This window comes from Botrytis fragariae, assembly GCF_013461495.1.
Source record: "Botrytis fragariae strain BVB16 chromosome Unknown tig00000001, whole genome shotgun sequence".
Taxonomy (NCBI): domain Eukaryota; kingdom Fungi; phylum Ascomycota; class Leotiomycetes; order Helotiales; family Sclerotiniaceae; genus Botrytis; species Botrytis fragariae.
Genome location: NW_023500987.1, coordinates 2,357,455 through 2,372,575, shown reverse-complemented (window position 1 = coordinate 2,372,575; position 15,121 = coordinate 2,357,455). Strand labels below are relative to the sequence as shown.

Here is a 15,121-nt window from a genome sequence, read left to right as displayed (position 1 = left end):
TCATTCTTATTTACAGATTCCGGTACTTTATTAAAACAAGAAAATCACCCAAATGCTGGTATCGAACGTGGGTACATACATGGATTGGATAGTATAAAAAATTCGAGTATCTTCAACATCGACACTATCTCACCCCATCCAATCTCATCCAATTTTCAGAGTTAAACTTACAAGTTCAACCTTGGAGTCAACATTACAACTTTCTGTCTATTGTATAAGGACTTCGAAAAGGTATTCTTCTCATTTTCCACTTCCAATAACCCTTCTCTTCCAACCTTAATTCTTAATCTCCAAATATCCAATCTCGTCAATACTATCTCTTTCCTCTTATTTCTCTTCAGAGTAGCACCCTCAGTACTTATGTACTAGAACATTCAATATTCCCTATATCATCTCATCTCCTCCCCTCTCACTTCACATACAACCCAACACCCGTCGACCAAGAACTAAACCCAGCGCCCAAATATCCCATCACTTTCACTTCCAACTCCACATTTCCATTCCCACCTACAAACTTGTCTAACTTCAGATAATACCCATCCCATACTTATTATCATTAGGTATCCCAATAACTTATTCTCTATAGGGTATTCTGTCCCATCCTATTCCATCCCATCCCATCCCATCCCATCCCATCATCTCTCACAAATTACTACATACCTTCCTATCGAAAAACTTATACTCACATTAAATAGACAAATAGACAAATAGATATACAAATATCAAATACTATAACCACCAAAACCAAAACCAAAGGCCAACTCCATCCCAGCCCCAGCCCCAACCTCACCCTTACATCAATCATCAATCATCAATCATCAATCATCAATCATCAATCATCAATCATCAATCATCAATCATCAATCATCAATCATCAATCATCAATCATCAATCATCAATCACACCCATAAAACACCACCCCGGATCAACACATTCACTTCCCTTACACCCCTCTCACACCCTTCTCCATACCTCCCCACAAATCTTACACCACAGAAACCAAAGCAAAGCAATCAAAAAAAAAAAAGAGAAAATCCTCCTCAATCCTCTTCACAATCCCTTTCATCTCCCCTCCCATTTCTCTCTCCCCTCACCCTCACCCTCACCCCCACCCCAGTGCCTCTCAATTCCCTTCATCTCCCCTACAGCACCCTCCCTCAAAGTCTCCTCCCACTAACTACATCCCAAATTCCCCAAATTCCCCATCACATCCATCCCATCCATCCCATCCATACACACACAGCACTCCATAATCCACCTTAAAAGTAAGAATATATCAGCCCCTTCTAGCTTCCAAAACACTGGTTGCGTACACATTCACCTTACCTTACCATACTACATTACATCATATCACTCTACTTTACCCTGTTCACTCGTCGTCCATGTGTTGATGCGAAAAATACATGGAAATATCAGGAGACAAAGTAGAGAGGAGAGGAGATTACTTTCTCCACTGCAAACGTCGTTTTCTGCATATTCATCTCTTATGTAAATGTATAAAAGAAAGCTGTGCAATACATCAATCACTAAAGAATCGAACTCACGTCACAAGATCAAAATTCATCTTCATCATCACCCACAAGCAAGTCAATCGGAACAAAATTATGATGATCGGGTATCTTATTATCCATTTTATTTAATACCCATGCATCTCTCCACCCAACTATTCAGCCATGAATCCCATGCTCCCAGCCCCATGCACTTCTTTCACAACCCCTCCACATCCACCGATCCATGGAATAATGGTATCAAGTAGATGATTTCCATTACCATTGCGGAACGCAAGTAAGCAAGCAGCCATTCTTATTCTGATCTGATCTTGGGTATCTCCATCCAACCATGCCCGCAGCCCCTATCCTACCAAACAAAAACCACCCCGAAAATAAAGACTTCCTCCACCAAATTCCCCATCCACCAATCTCTATTAAGATATAATGGAAAGAATCTCTCATCCTTCCATTACCATAGATTTCAATAGGAATCTATCCACATCCACCCATTACTGGAGCATAACTTCGGTCAAGAAAGTATGCATGCAAGTAATGAATGCATCCATTATCTTCCACGAGCCCCAAACTTTTATTCAATTGTGACCCGATTCGACCCGAATGTGGTGTGCAAGAAGGGTATGAAGAGAACTAAAAACTTCCTGCAGAAACAAAGAAAATATCCACGCCCCAGAATACCCAACTCCATTCCTTCCTATTTCTTTCTTCTCTAGTCACATCTTCTCCCTCTTCAATTACTATCAAAAGGAAGATTGCACCCCGAAAAGAAACAAAGGAAAGAAAGGAAAATTGGTTTGCTGAAGAGCGGTGTGTGTAGTAATTGTGTTGTAAATAAAAAACGCTAGAACGACAAGATGATTTTGAAGAGAAAATAAAAATCGACGATTCGCTAATGCCAGATATTTTTTGATGGAAAAAAAACAGGTCGATGAAACGCGCTGATGCCGAACACAGAAACGATGAAGTCCGCAAAATTGGGTCAATCAATACAAATTGTGGTACATGTGAGGGTGTTGTGTGATGTGATGTCCGAGATCAAAGCGTAGATGATGCAAGGAGTGAGGGGAATTCGAACAAATCCAGGAAATTTTCAATTATTGCATGACGATATCTTGTTGATATGGTTGTTGCTGATATTGTTGTTGTTGACTATATTGCATCTGAGCTTGAGGAGTTGGGGTGATCGGACACCTAGGTGCTGAAGTTTGATACGGTTTAATTTCATTTCCATTCCCTGGACCAAAATATTCTCCTTCTGGGGTGATTGGTGGCGTGAGGTAACCATTGATGACATGTTGTCCATACACCTTCTGTGGTGTGCTATACACATCGTGTTGTTGCATTGGCTTCTGGTTAGTGGTTGGTTCAGCAGGTGGAGTTGGTGGGGTGACATGGCATTGGCTCATAGCTGCTTGTTGGAGAAGGAATCGTCGAAGCACTTCAGAGACTCTAGACAAGTGTGGAGCTGCATATTTTCTTGCAAGGACCGAAGATGGTTGGTTGAGTTGTCGAGAAAGACTGAGCATCAATTCCGAATCGACCTGTCCATAGGTATCCATCTCAGGGCATCCAAGGATATCTCTCGAAAGCGCTAAAGATGCACGAGCCATTGCTGAAGGTTTGACTGAGACGAATTCTTTGTGATATAAAGCCATTTCACAGATGTACCATGACATGTGCTCGACGGTCATGTCTTCATATTCAGGCCCTTCCAACAAGGCTAATTGCAACCAGCTGTCAACAGTAGGGTGACCAATCATCCATTCCAAGGTGTTCAAGACGTGCCATTCCATTTGCGTGAACATCTCCTCGTCGTATAACGAGCAGCACATCGACTTTAGTTCTCTGATCATGGGGACGCGTTCCTTTTTGTCTCCATATTTGGCAGCGATGAGAAGTGCGGCACACCCAACCAATTGATAATGTCTCTTGTAGACAACACGTCGCGAGCAATATCTATCGAGAAGGTTAACAGCGAGGTGAAGAGTTTCCGGAAGAAGTTGAAATGCAGAGTGAGCCTCGATGAGGAAGTCGATGAGATAAGGCCTCATGAACCATTGAATCTCTTGTTGGATTTCTATCGAGGCAACGTCTGGCATAGTCGCATCCTATGGAAGATATTAGCATAAAGTCAGATGAAACTAGTAGAATGCAGAATAATTGACCTCCATCGATGCCATGTGATCAATGATATCATCCATATAAGCATCGCAAGCTTGTCTAGATAATTCATTGGCCATAGCCTCCTGCCTCCGTCGACCCATCATCTTGATATATTCTTGAGAGTTTGGTCGAGGTTGCTGTTGCTGCTGTTGTTGGAAAGTATTATCCTCCACGAAGAACGTGTCACAAGGTTGATTGTACGACATGTTGTAGGTGTAGAAGGTGATTTGAAGTTGTAGGTATTTTGGTGTTTGGTAGTAGGGAAAGAATGGACGTCAAGTTCTCCAGGAGCTTCGACTTGACAGTGGCTTTCGATAGTCACTGGATTGCTGTATTGTTGGTTGTAAAGAATGTGCTGTATGGTTCGAGAGAACGATACTTTGGTGTATTATTATTAGAGAGTGTGGGTGGAACTATAATTCGAAAATGAACGACAATGGCCTCAAAAAAAAGATGGCGAAAAATGTAAAAGCTGAACCTTTCAAAGTTGATATTGGTGAGGTGGCAGGTGAATATCACTTTATAAAGATACGGTGGAAATTCTAGTGAATTATAGGATTAGCGAGACTCTCAGCCGGAAGTGGAGTAGATCGTGAAAGGGAGAAGCCTCAATCATATGAAGGTGGAGAAGGAGAATGCTTCTTTGGTCATCAAAAACGCATGAAGCTGATGGCATTGTTCGTGAGAGGAGGGGAGGGGGGAGTCGAAGTGTGAATTGAGAAATTCGAGACTCACCAAGGTAGATCCCTCTTGATGGAAGACAATGAGAGGATAATGCGGTAGAAATGTTTTGAAGAAATTCTCCGTCGATGTTAAGATAGGATGAACGAGTAAACGTCTCCGATCTTTGACTATCTTGATCTTGCTTGAAATATTTGGTGTAATTACGTGCCGAGTATTGGGTTGAGAGGAGGAACGTAGAGCTTTTGTGGAAGAATGTTCAAGGTGAGATGAGCGACCGGTGGCATGTAAAAATGCTAACTAAGTAAGGGGAACCAAGAGTTAAATGTTAGTCAATGCCTTTCATAAAGGATTTTGCTTGTTTAATTGGAAGGATAAGGAGATTTGAAGACAAGACTTTTGCATAAAGTTCGGGGGGGGGGAGGGGAGTTCAATGCTCACCTTGAATTGTCGAGTATCTTGACTTTCAATTGTGGAGTCAAATCTTAAACTCCTCTAACTTTTATAAAAAGAGTTGACGAGATTGAGATTGACAACAAAAGAGGTACCACTTGAAGATTATTGAAAAAATTATTACTTCGAAACAAACAATACCGAGAATTGAAACAATTCGAGGTATTCGAGATCGAAGAATTGAGATTGGAAAAGAATAGAACGGAGTCGAAACTTGGTGGCAGAAATAACACAATTTTTTTGGAGTATTGAATTTGTTCTGGTGAGTATCAAGAGATGAGAAAGGATTCAAGTCGAGAAGTGATTCGAGTGAAGTATGTGTGTATGTGTGTAGGATGAGGAGGAGGAGGAGGTGGAGGAAGGTAGTTTCGATTACTGAATTGAATGATTAGATGACGATGATGAATGTCTTCCAATTCTATCCAGAAAAGAATAATCTTCGAGATTGTTGAGACGAAGACTAGGAGGGGTGAATTGTGTGAATGGTAGTTTCTTTCTTTTTTTTTCCTCGTAGAAAGTGACAGCTATGGACAGTCGAATGAAAGTTCAAGTGAAGAATATTGAGTGGTGTATATGTGTGTGTGTGAAGTTGCAATCGAGCAATCTTCCAGCCAAATTCTTGCTTGATTTTTCAGATTTCTTCGAGCTTCAACATAACAAGGTGTCAATTATCCAATGACCTCTTTATGCCCGTCTATTGATATATGAATGGAGAGAGACTGTCGGAGGAGAGGAAAAGAGAGAAGAAATCTAGAGAGCGAAGAAGAAGAGGGGAGGTTTGTGTAGTTCAAGGAGTGAAAGAATGGATCGAATGGATCTCGAGAGAAGGTTGAGAGTAATGGACCTTTTTCTACACCGGAAGAGGAATGGTATGAAGATTATTACTTTTTGACATGGGGGGGGGGAAGAGGAGGAAAGTAAGTGGAGTATTAAAAGCACATTCGTATGGTTTTGCAAGTGGGGACGACTTTCCTTCTTTGGTTAAAAGGAAGAATTATTGCTGCATTGAGGAAAGTATCTATAAGTAGAAGATGATAGCTGGACACAGGCAAGAGTGGTAGTCAGAGAGGAGAGATGTAAATTGGACGAGATGGATCGGCAGAAACAGACCGATAGATACCTACGACCTACCTCGATAGGGAAGCCAGTCCTAGGTGGTGACACTCACCAAAGCAGGAATTCTCATTGTGATCATGACTATGACTGTGACTGTGACAACTTCCTACAGTGAGTGTACGTACCATACGGTGATTCTGTTGAGAAATGCATCGTCAGGTAAATAACATCAGACGAAAGATCCCTAGTCGGCGTTGTGGGTAGAGAAACCGACCGGAGGGATGTGGATGACACTGGATGTGCGGAAGCAATTACCTAGAGGCAGCGTGTTCTAAATTCTAATTGAACGCGCTTTCCCTGTTGGCAGCTGGATTATATCTATAAATCACGGTATAAAGTATTACGGAATATGCACCATTACCTACGTTCTGTCTAAGTCCCGATCGACACCAGCAGATTATTGGTGTGGGAGGGATTGGAGAGAAACGGATGTGTAAGCCATCCCAAGAAGAGGAACAAGAGGACCTAGACAAGTGCATCCATCCATCGTACGGTACGGGGAATACATTCATCAATTGATACGAATCGTGCCATTTCTTGAAATCTTGGAAGCTTTTTTCCTCCGTGCCATGGGATGGGGGTGGGATGGGATGGGATGGGATAGGATAGATAGGATAGGACAGGACAGGATAGGACAGGATAGGATAGGATAGGATAGGATAGTCTTTGCAGCTGCTCCGGTCAGACAATGTGCCAAAAGTCGCGTGTGCTTGATTCAATTGGCTCTGCATGATTTACGTATACTCTATACACTTGAACTCTTACATTTCCATCCATCTCACTCATCAAACACGCCAAAACGCGTGAAGGGGAAAAAAAGGAATGGAAGAGTGTAGCATTGACTATCGTATCGCACTGTGATAGCCTCACCATCCCTCACCATCCCTCACCATGTAATCAATTCAATAAATAAATTTAGAGACTTGGGCGTGGTATCATTACTGCAGAGCAAGCACATTTCACACTACTAAACTCCGCTCCACTCATATTTTGAGAAGTGCAGAAGTACGGAGTGCACGAAGTACACATACCCAGATGGAAACGTGATTTCCATGTGACTAAACTGGATGCAGGCAGAGATGCTCCCAATATTGGACCGAAAAATGTTTAACCAAAATCAGAAACTATGCTTCTCCAAAGCATCATGTAGCAGTAGGTATAATGTGCCCAATTCTATCAACATCTCTTTCCTTCACTCATCCCAGAATTCACATCCCCCAGCTCAATAAAAGCCAGACATCCTGGAAAATCAATCGAAACTTCTTATACTTCGATTGAAATCTAACCATTCACACATCCTTGATAGACACGCTTGAGAATACCTGCATACATGCATCAAACCATGTCCACACAGGAAACAATACCATCAAGTTTGATTTGATTCATTTCTCACTGGCTCGAGATTGGATTGCTGATCAATTTATATGCTTTGGTGTATGTATCCTGCATAATTCATTGATTTGTTAACATTGACTCGTTTATATCTTTCTATAGAGGGCATGCCTATGTACATCACGTTGCAACGACATGAAATACATCAAGGCAATGCACCTCTTTCCCCTATTCCTGAGTGCCTTGTCTGCAATCAAGGGCTGAGCATGCTGGCTATTGGTTCAATGACGAGGAGAACCAGGCAAACGCATCACACCTGAGCGCATCAATAATTCCATACCAACAATTAATCAATAAGAAGCAATACGTGAGCATTCAGATCTCGCCCAGACCTTGATCATCTTGCATATTCTGTACCATCAAAAAAAAGAGACTTCCCTCAACCGTGTTTCAAGAGAAGTGCAAAGGGTACGGGGTAAAAGATGGAAGAACCCCCAACCTGTGAAGCTCAGATGCAATATGAATGAACTTACCCTTTTACGAATATGTTCCGGGAACATATAGGTGTCTATGGTACTTTGTACACGATATAATTTCGAACTGGAAACCTTCCTCGTCTCCAGCTTATTTTAAGCCACCGGTTCGTTGGATCTCCGTGTGATTTGATCAGATCATTCCATTCGCTGTCCCAGGTTGGTGCAATCTCCAAACCGTTTGTATCTGGATATTACCGTCGTCCAATGGCCTCATACTTTCGTCTTTTCAATAATTCGAAATTCAATGCGCCGCTGAAATACTTCGGTGGGCTTCGAATGGTTTGGAATCATTCTGTCAATTAACGACCGTCCCCAGAACAAACCTTCTTCCACTATCATTTGGATATCAGTTGCAAAGCAACATCACATCTACATGATTTGTCCGGCTAGTTTCGCAGTATAAATTTCTCTAGTAACATTCGGTACTCCATAGCACAAGCATTAACTTCCTAACTTTAGGTACCTTAAGTACCACTAACTAATAGGCAATTCTGTCCATCCGCCAACCATCCAAGTGATTACAACCAAGCAGGAGATTTGGGTTGGTTGCTATGCTATCAAACTTTCTCACTCCACTAATCATGAAACCATTACTGCTTTCCAAGCAGAATTTCCACCATCCAGATCTTATTTCAGGCTTGGTCTTCAATGGCCATAGCCATTAGAACAGTCCTGTTCGTACCAAACCACGACCGGAATTTGGGGTAAGTTTATGCACAAAATACATGCACCAGACGATCATTAGGTCGACCAAATCAGATCAATGGCTGGTAACGATGTACCATTATTTTCACAGTCGAGATCTTCAAAATCAAACCGACCCGCAAATATAAACCCGCCAAGACTCTTCAAACTTCGACAGCCCCAGAAGTAAACCATTTGGTGCCAGAATGGTCCAAACTTCCTAGACTTTCATCCTCATGACCGTTTATCCTCATCGAAGAATGGGGCTCTTTAATTTCTGGGTACACACAGACCTTACCTGACATTTATTATTTGGCTGGGACATGTTTTGCTTTCAGTCTTTGAGATATCATTCCTCCAATCAGAAAGGAGGTCGAATGGGTGAACGGCATGGCAAGACGAGGATTGAGATTGAAGAACTGATGGACCCGACAACTCGGTACATAAATATCGTGAATAGTGTTGATATTGATATACATGGTATGCATCTTGGTACTATATTCATAACTAGATATCAGGTCAAGTAGTTTCAACCGGCAACCATTTGTACTAATCTCCCTAACTAGCGAGAGTCTATTACTACACTCTCGTACCGCGCCTTGCTGTATCAAGTAATACCAATACCAGTCCCGCGCTCACGCGATGCCGCGCCGCTCCGCTCCACGAAAAACGCGTTCCTACCATTCCATAGTACGCTACTTTAAAGCAATTGTCCACACGCGATGACGCTACCTTACCCTGGACCATGATCCAAACGCTTTTCATACTCCACCCACAAGGACCTTCCTTCCTTCGTATGCAACCAGCATATCCTAATGCCTGATTCATTCCTTTGCCTCTTCAATGGTCATAGATGACATATCTGACAATATATCTGGTGATGTGAATGCAAATCAAGATATGCAATTGCAGAAATCAAGAAAAGAAACCATGGAACTTACGAAATCCAACGAAGATCTGAAAAAATTAAGGGTCCTGGGAAATCATTCCGATTCCTTCATCAATCAATCACACACCCAAATAATTTACCCATCACACCACTCAAACACCTCGCAACCGCAGTCACCTTCCAAGGCCTGCGTAATGTCCGAATAACCCCCTCCAGGACTGTTCGCCGCTTGCTGCGTACATTGCTTATTTCCTTCGGCGTCAAGCGGATTCCCGGCACCTCGGCTGTACTTTATGAACTGCTCGTGAACTTACCCTTTGCTTTGCTGTGCCGTAAGCACTCGGGATTACTTCCCAAGTTTCTCGTAACGATTATTGAATTTTTGCACTGCAGATGATGTGTATATGCTCGCGTGTCATTGGATACCTACGATATTGGACGATGGATGGGGAGGCATCTTGAAGAGATTTTAAAAACTCTTCGCGAGGATCCGCTGAGGTTGAACAGACAGCCCCAGTACGCCGTCGCTTTCTCCGCACGGAGGGTCGTGGGAAGGTGGATTGGATATTTCGCTGAGAGTCCAATATGAAGGCATTCGAATAATTATGGGCTTCAGTGGTATATCTCGTGCATAACTACTGTATGCAATACAAAGACTAGCAAGAACGATTTCCCACACCTCCGATTGGCTGGAGGCTCCTCACTTATGCTACTTCAATGTATCTCCACATTCTTAGTTGTTCAGCCTCATTTTTTATGATTTATACAAGTGAGATACATATATCCAAGACATAAAAAAAATAGGCAAGTAAAGTAAAGCTCGGACGGTGGTCACACAGACGGACTATCTAGCATACCTACTATCTTTTATCTTTACGTATTCGAACGACGCTGTTCCGGATTTAGTCTCGGTCGTCACCCTCCTCTGGAAATCTCTGATTCGGGAAGATTTGCATCGTGGGTTTCCGCTGGCTTCCATTTGTCTTGTAGAGTAACTGGTTTGTCTTGGTCGATCTCAATCTTTCAAGCTTTCTTTGCACCGAGGAATCAGGATGGTCGATAGAGTATCGAGTGCTGGTTAGTTCATCTGCTCATCATGGGTATGTCACTGTATTGAATTAGCATTGGGCATTAGCAAGATCGCAACGTATAGACTTTGGGTCCTGGGAGGTTCCGACTGGATGGGGGATTCCCGATTCACACTATGGTAGCTACGTTGTGATGGATGTGATGTATGTACTCTAACTAGCTTCTTCACGGGTAAGGAAGGTAAGGTAATGGAGAAACTTAATTCTCGGATATTATTATTTACACTTCCAATCCGACCGTGTGCACTCTCTGTGTAGATGTCTTATCGTAGATACTAGATTGGAAAAGTCTATTGTGGAGAGAGCAACATTCTTTCTTTCTCCAGAACAACAGCTGGTAGGTATGTAGGTATGTAGGTGATTGATTACAATTCGCACCATTCCCAAATCCAATAGCCCCTCTTCGATCGCCTATCTCGATCTTCACTCACCGTGTTGACAAATTTCTCACAATTCGCTTATGTACGGGGTATTTGGTGATGCGATGTGATGTGATAGATGGATGATGTGTTTGTATGTATGTGTATGTGTATGCAGCAGAAATTTTCTTCCCTCCGCCTGGATGGGGGACGGTGGGCAGGATTCCCAAATACGTATCATAGGGATTGGTTAGTTGAGATGAGATAAATGCCTTGGTCTTGGGATCGTCTCCATTGACCACCTTGTTACGATAAACTCACCCACTAGTACTCCGAACACCTAAACCTAAACCCAAATGCAAAATTCTCTATTAAATAGGTATATAATCAATATAGTCAATAGAGAGATATGATGAAAACATCCACTTTTTGTTTCGGTTTCAGAGAAATCCAGGATCGAATTAGGCTTTATATGTTTTGGAATAGTACGAAGGAGGTAGAGTTTTTACACAGACAAACAAAAATAAGCAACATTCTCCATTCCATACCGACTGAGGATCGGTTTCCGCCGTACAATCGCTCACCGTAGATATGCATGCATAGAGTAGCCATTTAACACGTGCACTTTTGAAGCAACTAGCTACATGCAAAATCAAAGCCCAGCGATCGGTGTACTCTGTAGCTTGCATTAGATTTGCCTGGCCCTCCAGCACCGACCTACCTACCACCTGCCTTGTTGATGTAGAAGAAAATCCTCACCCCGCATTTTGTGCTCTCGCTTACTGTGCAGAGCATAAGATGTGCTAATGGCTTTGGTGGTGGAATTAAAGTTATGCTATTTATGTATTGTCTATGCACTAATTATCCCCGGTAACATTCTCGAAATGACATATTGATATCATGTCGAGATGAGAGATGGAACGAAGGCGAAATCTAAGAATACTTTTTTTTTTAACCAATATTACATATCAACACCGAGTAATTAATAAATCCGCATGGTGTGCAAGGAGGCGCGGGTTTGTATTTTTGCGCAGTATTTTTGGTCCGAGTTCATTCACGTGTCTGTCTTTGCCTTACACATCCCATCTTCCCATGTACACAATAGCCTCAAATCAATACAGCGCGCAGAAACTGCTCAGCCTTCCAAGCCTCAATTAACCCTCTCATGAAAGAAGCAAGAATCAGAAACCGCGGTACGTACGATTACAAGACTTGTGTATGCCCCGACGCCGCGGCGCGGCGGATGCGAAGAGTCGGTCGCGGAGTAAGGGAGAAATGGATAATGTGGCCGGGCATGTTCACATCGGTGCCGATGCGAGCGTTGCGGCGCCCCCTGGATTTTTGTATGCGCTGAGGTGGGAATCCTCCAAGCAGCTGCAGAGTTGGTATCGAATCTCACATCATGTGAAGGGTCTCAGGGAGGGGAATGTACATGCTACGTAGGGGACCCGAGTCTTACAACACATTTACGCTACCTACCTATCTGTGCAAACGGCTGTTGGGAGATGAATCATGATGTATGTAGGGAATCCATGAACCGAGACAGACAGATAGGAGAAGACATTCTATGATGAGATGATGTTGTAGTTTTTACCCCTATTCATTAGTAGACACTCTTGATCCTGAGCAAGGAAACTTGAGCAATAATAGGAGAAGCTCAGTGTGTCAAGTACACACTTGATCTGCATCACTAGGGAATTCCTGGACAACCCCTCCTTCACCCATAGTACGTAGCAACCACAAGACTGACTAGGCATATCCGAGTTGGTGCAACACATCTAGAGACTCATATCGCACCATGACACCTGAACCCAATAATCTAAATTAGCCCCCAAACACATTCCACACAAACGCGTGAACGCGTGGGAGACGTGATTTTTTTTTTCTCTCGTAAGGATGCATGTTGCAAGGACTTGCATATGCGGCTACTAATATCTTGGTACGCTACGCAAAGTGCATGCAGCGTAGCACAGGAGGAAACTTGGTTTGGGGATGGAGCGCTTGGATGATGATGACATTGCTGTAAGGTTTTTGTGTAGCAGGATTTCGGATTGTCTTTGAAGCCTTGATATTGTGTGAATGGTTTCTGGCGTGGTGAAAATGCGAGGCGGGGAGCGCGATTCACATTAGTGTGGATTCGGTTAGCACATGCTCATCTTGCGGGGTGAATGCATCTCTGGTGATGTCGACTTGGATTGATAAGGATAAGTTCCAGGGGAAATTCGATAGGCCTCGGTGCATCTAAATCTTCAATCTGTGGAAAGTGTATTTTGGATATCTCGATCAAGAATCGAAATTGTTCCCTCGATTGCCGATAAATCTATGTACCATGAACGATCGATCTGCGAATCTTCATGACTTTCCTTCTGAATTTCTTTTTCTTTTTTTTTCGCAGCGGGCATTTACCGGCGAGTTGGTAGGATCAACAAGTCTTACGAGTTACGAAGCTGGGCGGAAAAGCAAAACCCGAGTGGACGCAGTGGAGGTCACCCCCCAGAATTCACCCGGCTCTTGGACGTCTGCAATACGGGATTTGTCAGGTCGTTGCGCCATTTTGGAATGCTCTAACGAACCACTGTCAAAACTCACTGCATGAAGTGTACCGTTATGATACGAAATTGAAGGTTTTGACAAGCACAGCCTATCCCTCAAGCAATTGACACGGGCCGAAGACATCTTCCCCACGACTCAATAGTCTCGTAGTTTGAGGAAATAATGATATCAAGTGTGAAACCGGCCCCATCGACTGCGCAACTTTCCTATTCCCGAGCGAGTGAATCAGGCATACATCGAAACCTTATTTCACAAGAGGGAAAGTGCCACATGAAGCTGTTGAGTTTATACGGCGTTTGTAATAAGGTTCAACACAGGTCTTAAGATCATCGCAAGTGTACATGCAAGTCTTATCCCCGTTTCTGTTACTGTGCCAGAAAATCATAGTGGGAGACGGGACTGCGAACAGACACACGCGAAAACAACTGCCTAATACAATACCTCTAAACAGCTTTATTAACATGGAATCAACCCAAACATTTCATGCTAATTCAATATGTCTAGTTGGGAAGCACGAAATTGTCGCGAAACCCTGATCACCAAAAGCCTCATCGCGAATCTAACACGCTACCTAGTTCTCAGACTATTTCGTTGGTAGACACGCAATGGTTAGGTAGTGTAAGTACGTACGTATTTGGGGATTAATGTGTGTATACATTTATGTCGTACCCCGAGCGAAAATCTATGGAAGAGTATGGGATAGGGTAGGATAGGATAAGAGGATGCCAATAATACGGCTCGGCGTATCTCATCTCAACCTAGTGTTTTCCTTGTCTGAAATGAATGGGGGTTCGTATGGGTGGCGTTGTAAGGCTAGGAGGGATCATTATGGTTGGGAAATACTATTACTATCTTACCATGACCATGAAATGAGAACCGAAGGCTGCTCGATGTTGGTACTGGAATGGGAAGGTGTATATTTAGAGGTGTGGTTTGCTTCTGTGAGTGGAGTGAGGTTCAGTTGAATACGACATTAAACGGAAAATTATGTCTAGAATTGATTCGATGGAAGTCATCCCCTTTTTCCAAGGTCTAAAGTGGTGGCTGTGGCTGAAAGCTGGTCCAAATTCCTGACTCAATTATTTAATTGGACAATTCATTCATCACCGCCACACTATTGCAGGTATCACGTACCTCCTGTATTTCCCATCCCATCTTTAGCATATTTATCCCGTCTCGCAGTGTAAAATGATATATTCCCCATCCTATCACAGACACTTAGTGCCTTGCTCAGGAGGTCCAGCTAGGAACTCACTGACACCAAAAATCCTACGACCCACACGGATATTGAATACCATGCCTTGACTATAGTACTACACCTCAAATCACGAAACGATTCTCTTGTTCTTTGCCACACCTTCGTTCCAACTCCCAGCATAGATCAATGAGAAACTTGCATGAACCCAGTCTGACGCGTGAAGAAGCAAAACGGGTGAGCACCTAGGTATCTTTAGAACGGAGAACAAGCCAAATGATACGAAACCATCACCAAATCTACGCGCTTCCTTGTGAAAGTTTCGAAAAGCAAATTACCGTACATGTATACATGTATGTACCTAGACGGTGCTAATAGAAATGAAAAGTCCTATCACGCAGAAACTATACTCGCCACGGTAAAGTTGATACAACTAGCTGGTTAGTCACCAATACATCCGGATTTCACGTTCCTCATAAGTATCAAATATCCGAATCACAAACATTTCAATTTCCATCAAACACTCTGCACATCTTCCTTTACTGGAATCGTCCTAGCGACTTC

General features: G+C 42.9%; 2 protein-coding genes across 2 annotated transcripts; one reads left to right on the top strand and one right to left on the bottom strand.

Moving 5' to 3' along the window:
• Positions 1–2,602: 2,602 nt before the first annotated feature.
• Positions 2,603–3,877, bottom strand: Bfra_000725 (putative g1 s-specific protein; the record flags this gene model as incomplete). Its single annotated transcript, XM_037331169.1, has 2 exons — positions 2,603–3,616; positions 3,674–3,877. 2 exons carry the CDS (start codon positions 3,875–3,877, stop codon positions 2,603–2,605), a joined length of 1,218 nt encoding a protein of 405 aa, XP_037197502.1.
• Positions 3,878–8,275: 4,398 nt separating this feature from the next.
• On the top strand, positions 8,276–8,713 carry Bfra_000724 (uncharacterized protein; the record flags this gene model as incomplete). The annotated part of the gene is made up of 2 exons (XM_037331168.1): positions 8,276–8,330; positions 8,586–8,713. Coding segments are annotated over 2 exons (183 nt in total), but the record flags the coding sequence as incomplete, so codon positions are not given.
• Positions 8,714–15,121: the final 6,408 nt, after the last annotated feature.